At 37.0% G+C, this 7,943-nt stretch overlaps 1 protein-coding gene across 1 annotated transcript; it reads left to right on the top strand.

The window, feature by feature from the left end:
• The first annotated feature begins 4,664 nt into the window (after positions 1-4,664).
• LOC121730745 lies at positions 4,665-6,190 on the top strand. Its single transcript, XM_042119897.1, has one exon. It carries the CDS (start codon positions 4,853-4,855, stop codon positions 5,951-5,953), a length of 1,101 nt encoding a protein of 366 aa, XP_041975831.1. The 5' UTR covers positions 4,665-4,852; the 3' UTR covers positions 5,954-6,190.
• The last annotated feature ends 1,753 nt before the right edge of the window (positions 6,191-7,943 follow it).

The following is a 7,943-nucleotide window of genomic DNA, read 5'->3' as shown; positions in this document are numbered from 1 at the left end:
CCCCAAAAGTAGAAAAAGCTCCAGTCCAGTCCTAAAACTGAACATTTGGTGGCCCATGAGGGGAACTATTTGGGAATTTAAGAAGAATAATCGCAAATTACCAGCCAAAGGATAATTGGATTATTGGAAATTGGACAATCAGTGGATGCAGCCAAAGTACCACATTGTTCCGGCGTGCTTCGACAAAGTTAAGTGCCCTGATATTTCCTATACCTAATCTAAATTCCCAATTGATCCCTTATTCCTAATAAGTGTTTGCTAAAATCCATTTGTGCAAATTAACAACTTGTAATAGGTAATTAGCACGTGTTGAGGTTAAATTCTATTGTCCGACATCTTGTTCTAAGTTGTTTTCTTCAATCATTTAGTTATTTTTCATACAGTTTACCAAAATTCATTGTGGTATTAGTGCCTACAGCGTAAATATTTGATTTTAAGATAGTTTTGCCGACTAATTTCAGGCGCCACGCACCGGTAAGTGGTAGGTGCTTACCAGCCATCAGGAAGTCACAAAATATTGGAGAAGCTGATATTCCATAAGTACCTGCTGGTCTGGGGTGGTAGATGTCACCGTCATGAGGAGCGTGAGCCATTTTTTTTCTTTATTTTCCGCAAATTTACCTATCTTAAAGTAACAAATTCATAGTTTTCATTTGGTTATTATAAATCGATACTTACAATGTCTAAAGAAATGGATAGGAAGCAGCATATCAAAGATTTGATTACTAGGCGTTCGTCCGCTAAGGGACAAATAACAAAATTTGGTAATTATCTAAATAGCATTTCTGAGTTGAAAGAATTAACAAACATACAACTCACAGAGTTAAATCTTAAATTAGCTAAGTTTGAGGCATTGTCAGTCCGTGTTGATGATTTGCAAAATGAGATAGAAGTTTTATGTCCGGATAACATAGCTAATGAGATAGAAGAGCGTGACAAAATCGAGCGCGATATTATCATCAATATGGCCACAGCCAAAACCTTATTAGATCAATTTAATAAGAAAATAGAATCTGAGATTAGGCGTGCTTCTGTATTTGAGAATTCAATGCAAGTCGAAAATCAGGAAAGTTTAAGTATTAAACTTCCTCAAATACAGATTGCCAAATTTGACGGTGCATATTTCCGTTGGTTGGAATTTCGGGATACCTTTGAAAATTTAATACACAATAATGCACGCATCTTGCCCATACACAAATTTCACTATTTAATTTCATATTTAGAGGGTGATGCATCGCGAATAATTTCAAACCTCGAAGTGTCCTCGGCCAACTACGCCGAAGCTTGGAAGTTATTATGTGGTCGTTACAATAATAAGAGAATTCTCATTAACCATCACTTAAATTCATTATTTAATATTAAGCCGCTTTCACGTGAGTCTGAACGATCCTTAAGATTTTTAGTAGATCACGTTACTAAAAATTTACGTGCCCTGCACAGTCTTGGTCAGCCGACAGACAAGTGGGATGTTTTAGTTATTTTTATGTTGTCATCTAAATTAGACAGTATCACCCTTTCAAAATGGGAAGAACACAGAAGCTCTTTAGATAGTGATACTGCTACTTTGGAACAATTTAACAAGTTTATGGTCGATCGTGCGGATGTTTTGGAATCCTTAAATAGGAATAAATCCCACGAAAGTGTCAATAACAATTCTAATTCAAGGGGTGCCCTTGGTAACTCACGTGGCGCGCAAATACCTAACTCCAATAGGCAGTATTCCCATACTAAATCATTTGCAACTTACCATTCACCTATTAAACAAACAAAATTACAAGCTAATAATAATATTTCATGCGTAATATGTGATAATAAACATAAAATTTATGATTGTCCTACCTTTAAGGCGATGTCCATAGATCAGCGTCTAAAAAAGGTTCAAAAATACAAACTTTGTGCTAATTGTTTGAGGCAGGGTCATTCTATAGATCAATGCCGCATGGGATCGTGTCGAGATTGCAACAAGAGGCATAACTCGTTGCTCCACGAGCCAGTTTCGTCTGCCAGTGAGCATGGTGCTCTGGAGGCTGAAATCCCGGAACAGATTCAGGTACCAAACCAATCATCTGTATATTTTGCAAAACAATACTCAAATGAGATATTGCTCTCAACTGCTGTAATACTAGCCGAGAATCCAGTGACTAAGCAAAGGGTCAAGGTTCGCGCATTATTAGACTGCGGGAGCCAATCCTCTTTTATATCTAAATCCCTTAAGGATAAAATATCATTGAAATCTATCTCCATCAACTGTCTAAAGGTTGTAGGGATAGGTAATACGAGTTTTATGAATGTACTCGAAAGCTGTAACGTTGAAATAAAATCTCTAACTAGCAATTTTAGTTTGACAGCTTCATGTCTAGTATTAAAGGAATTAACAGGAAACATTCCAAAACAATTGATTGATACTAAAACAATTAAATTACCAAAAGACATAATATTAGCTGACCCACAGTTTTATGAACCGGCTCCTATCGACCTATTGATAGGTGCTGACTTGTTTTGGGACATCCTTGGTGACGAGCAACGTTCCCTCGGTCCCCTAAATCCCAAGTTAAGAAGCTCCAAGCTTGGCTGGATCATATCGGGTCCAGTTCATTCAAAATTGATCACTTATAAAACTACTACATGTAATCACTTAACTATTAATTCAGGTACAAACATAAACGAAAATATAAACAAATATCTAACTAAATTTTGGGAGATCGAAGAAGTTCCCACAAAACTCTTACTAAGTACTAAAGAAAAGGCATGTGAGAGACATTTTGTTACTCACACACGTAGAGATAGTAACGGTAGATTTTGTGTTAAGTTACCTTTGCTAGATAGTCCAGATTGTCTTGGAGATACTTACAATTTAGCGAAAAAGAGGTTAATATCTTTAGAGAAACGGTTTAAGCGTAATCCAATCTTAAAACAAGAATATACTAATTTCATAAACGAGTATAAATCATTAGGACACCTCTCACCAGCTTCAAACTCCTCGAATAATCATTGTTATTATTTATGCCATCACGCAGTACTGAAACAGGAGAGTGAGTCAACAAAGCTGCGAGTGGTGTTCGATGCTTCTGCTCCGTCTTCCTCGGGCTATTCATTGAACGATATTCTTATGGTTGGTCCTAGCATTCAGCCGTCTCTCTTCTCCATTTTAATTCGTGCTAGGCAGTACCGGTTTCTTCTCACGGCGGATATTGAGAAGATGTATCGCATGATATCCGTTTATGAAGAGGATCGTGATCTGCAGCGGGTGTTGTGGAGAGATGACGATTCCCAGCCTATTAAAGTATACAATTTAAATACTATTACTTACGGGACCGCGAGTGCTAGTTATTTGAGTACGCGATGCTTGTGGCAGCTAGGTGAGGATTGCGGCGACGAGCTAACTAAATCTATTATACAAAATGATTTTTACGTTGACGACTTGATCACCGGCGCAAACACAAAGGAAGAATTGTGTCTAATACAAAGGTCAGTAGCAAAGGTACTTAAATCTGGATGTTTCAATCTAAGAAAATACAAAAGTAATCAACCAACAATATTCGAAAATATTGAAATGAATACTAATGATAATTTAACTATAAGTACGTCTACAAGTACCCTAGGTATTGGTTGGACGCCCTCTACTGATACTTTATTCTTTCCAATTAAGGATTTTACAAATGACTCGACAACTGTAACAAAACGCATAATTTTATCGAAATCTTTTAGAATATTTGACCCCTTAGGCATACTAAGCCCAATTATCATTAAACCTAAAATATTGTTACAGAAACTCTGGCAACAAAAGCTGGATTGGGATCAGCCTGTCCCGTTAGAACTAAAACATGAGTGGCTGAAGTTATCTGAAAGTTTGGATTTCATTAAAAATTTACAAGTCCCTAGATTAGTTTTATGTAATTCACCGATTTTCATAGAATTGCATTCTTTCAGTGACGCATCTCAAAGGGCTTACGGTGCATGTATTTATCTAAAATCTATATCACCACAAGGTGAATCTATGGTGAAACTATTATGCGCTAAGTCAAAGGTTGCGCCGCTAAAGCCGACCACAATACCTAGACTTGAGTTGTGCGCTGCCTTACTATCTGTTAGGTTATGTAAATCGGTGTTAGAATCGCTCAGATATAAACCTGATAATGTTGTACATTGGTGCGATTCAAGTGTCGTATTAAGTTGGATAAATAGTGACATAACAAAATTAAAATTATTTGTAGCTAATCGGATAGCTGAAATCCTAGAGTTATCTGAGCCTTCCTCTTGGCGGTACGTACCCACTCATGATAATCCATCTGATTTAATCTCACGAAGCGTAAACGCTAAGGATTTAATATCTCTAAATAAATGGTGGTGCGGCCCAAGCTTCCTTATTAAAGATAAGTCTGAATGGCCTAAGCTAAATCCTAATCCTGTAAAAGAAATACCTGAAATAAAAGTACACACATTAATACATAATAATTTTACAATAATAGAATTTGATAGATTTTCTTCTTTAACTAAACTTCAACGTTCATATGCATATGTTACTAGGTTCATATATAATTTAAAAAATAAGAATAATAAGCGTAAAGGTATACTTACCGTTGCAGAACTTCGCGACTCATTTCATTCATTATGTGTCATGGCTCAAAGAGAATCATTTGATTTGGAATATAGTTTACTACTTGATTCAAAACCTTTGAATAATAAAAGTAAAATAATTTCTCTTTCCCCTTTTCTAGATGAGAATAATCTAATTCGTGTTGGAGGTCGACTCGACGCATCTATTTGTTCCTATGAAAAAAGACATCCTATCCTACTTCATGCTAATCATAAATTATCTAAATTAATATTTTACAGGGAACATATAAATAATATGCACGCAGGCCCTCAGTTGTTGTTAGCTATTGTGAGGGAGTTTATATGGCCCGTTAATGGTAGGCATCTCGCTAGAAGTACTGTTAATAATTGTGTAATATGCAGACGCATGCGTGGTAAAACTATACAACCTAAAATGGGTAACTTACCTGCTCAGCGCGTTAATCCAGACTTCCCCTTCTTGTCCGTTGGCATTGACTTCGGGGGTCCGTTTTTTATACTTAATCGAAAGGGCCGCGGAAGTCGCTTAATTAAATGTTACCTCTGTCTTTTTGTATGTTTAAGATATAAATGTATTCACCTAGAAGCTGTCAGTGATATGAGTAAGGATGCATTCATTATGACACTTAGGCGTTTTATTGCGCGTAGAGGAAAGCCAACGGAGATATTCAGCGATAACGGTCGTAATTTTGTAGCTGCTGCAAAAGAAATAGGACAGTTTCTTAAACAAAATGAGGAATACTTGTCTCAGTTTGCAAGTCATCAAGGTATTACATTTAATTTTATACCAACTTACGCTCCTCATTTCGGCGGCATCTGGGAGGCTGGAATAAAGTCGGCTAAATTTCATATCAAACGCGTTATGGCTAATAGCAAATTAACTTTTGAAGAGATATCTACACTATTTGCACAAGTGGAGGCAATACTTAATAGCCGTCCCTTGTGTCCTCTATCCTCTTCTCCAAATGACCTCCTACCCTTGTCCCCAGGGCACTTTCTTATCGGCCGGCCGCTTACGGCACTACCACCAGCGCCATCTTTGGACGACGCCGGGAACAACAATGAAGAAAAACGCTACAAACATCTACAGAGATTGCGGCAACATTTCTGGCAGAGGTGGCAGAAAGAATACTTAAGCGAATTGCAGCAGAGAAGCAAATGGCGTCAAAACACCGATCGCCTTGCTATTGGTGACATGGTGTTGTTAGCTGAAGACAATTTACCACCGCTTTGCTGGCGACTGGGACGCGTGGTGCGTCTCTTTCCAGGACCGGATGCTATATCAAGAGTAGCAGAGGTTACTACCGCACGTGGCTGCGTACGGCGAGCTCTCACCCGACTCTGCCCTTTGCCTAAAGCTGAGGATTTAAATAGTTGAAAGTGGACCTTTCAACGGCCGGGAGGATGTTCAGGCCTACAATGCCTGACCTGATTTTGAGAACATTGAAAATCCGCAAGATTGCTATTTAATTTTACCAGGCGTTTTAATTTTTATTCGTAGTGTCCTTTTTCAATGTCATTCTTTTATACACTCTGTTAAATACACGCAAGTTTATACTACGGGCTTTCATTTTGCTCCCCAAAAGTAGAAAAAGCTCCAGTCCAGTCCTAAAACTGAACACGTATATATATATTCTATACTAATATTATAAATGCGAAAGTATCTCTGTCTGTCTGTCTGTCTGTCTGTCTCGCTTTCACGCCAAAACTACTACTTTTGTATACAGACAGTCTAAAGCCTGAGAAAGGACATAGGCTACTTTTTTACTGAAAAAAGCGTTGTAAGGAGGTGAAAATGCGTAAATTTGTTCAAATTAAGTTAGTTCCAAAAATCTATAATAGATGGCGCCGTGCGTCTTCTACATCGCGCTAACGCTTGCCCAAAAGTATTTCTATAAGAGGTGGTATTATCTTACATTTATTTTTCGATTTTTTTGATTGTTATTTCTATATAACGTTATTTAATAAATCAGTATTTTATCTATGCAGTGACGTAACCTTAAACCTATCATTGATAAATAGTTTATGAGTAAAGTTGTGTAATTGGGGGGCTAAATAAGCTTAAAAATTTGGCATAAAATATAAAGTTTAATTTTAAAAATTTAAATATTATGTGCACACTGCACAGCTGTTTTGATTTAAGGGGTACCAGGGTTTTTTTATAAAAGCTTTTGACACCAATTTGACACCAATTTTGTTGACATCGCGCGCTATAAACTGAAGTCCACGCGGACGAAGTCGCGGGCAACAGCTAGTATATATAATTATATATGCTGTATGAAGTAAACTATAAATATATATATTTATAGTTTACTTCATACAGCATAAATTAATCAGACTAACATTCAGTCGTAACCGCAATTCGAAATTACAGGTTTTAAAAAGTTTACAGTTCCATATTAATTTACAAGTAGTGGCGTAGTTAACTCCGGCTCGTTGATATCATGTGGCTGTTGAGAACAGTTTCATTACGTTTTTCTCCTGCCTCTTATAGTAAAGCCATCGATGGGACGAAAAGGAACTGTAAACACGGCACGTAAGGTTCAAATTACCTTGACGTTTTATGAGGTCATGTTTATGTTGTTGTAACCGGTCGAGCTTATGCCAGGTAAATTTTTAGTTAATTAGTACAATTTTAAAATTTTCTGCTTTTAAAACTCAGTTTGAATATGAATGTTTATTTTCTGGAATAGCTCACAAACATAAGTTGTGGGAAATCTAGGCTAGGAAGTAAATGAAAACTGAAGAACTCTATGCATTTTTACAATCGGGAAGCGATCCTGAAATTTTAAGATTATCTCAAACTAGAATATGGTCGTAAATATAGCTAAAAGTTATACTTAGATATAATGCTAAGTACTGACATACGGTTTTGCTCGATAGTTTTACTCCGAATCGAAGGAAATGACATATTTGACATAATATTTAATTCCATCGAGCCTTCGCCTTCGAGCTGTCAGTTTTGCGGTCCACACGGTGCAGTTGTTATTGCTCGATTTGGAGTAAAACTATCGAGCAAAACCGTATGTGAGTACTTAGCTTAAAGTACAAAAAAGTACTCGTACTTCTCCAGTTATGTGTACCAATATTTTAGCAAATTCCCCAACTGGAGTGTTTTATATACCTACAGAGTACAGTGGTGTTCACAAATGATTTATTCCAAAGCAATAAATACCCGTCAAACCCTTTTAAAAAACTTCCCCGGGAATAAAATATCACCACAAAAGTCCCGTCTAAGTAATACCGTCTCGATAGCAAATCACTTGTTTTTGAGTACAAAACGGAACTTACACTTTTAACTTCAGTGTACTCGCGAGCGAGACGTACTTATTACCCCTGTGCGGCTTTGCACTTCAATAACATATTGC

This window comes from Aricia agestis, chromosome 1 (genome assembly GCF_905147365.1).
Source record: "Aricia agestis chromosome 1, ilAriAges1.1, whole genome shotgun sequence".
Taxonomy (NCBI): domain Eukaryota; kingdom Metazoa; phylum Arthropoda; class Insecta; order Lepidoptera; family Lycaenidae; genus Aricia; species Aricia agestis.
Note: the sequence above shows the minus strand (reverse complement) of the source record. Positions and strands in the feature narration are given on the sequence as shown.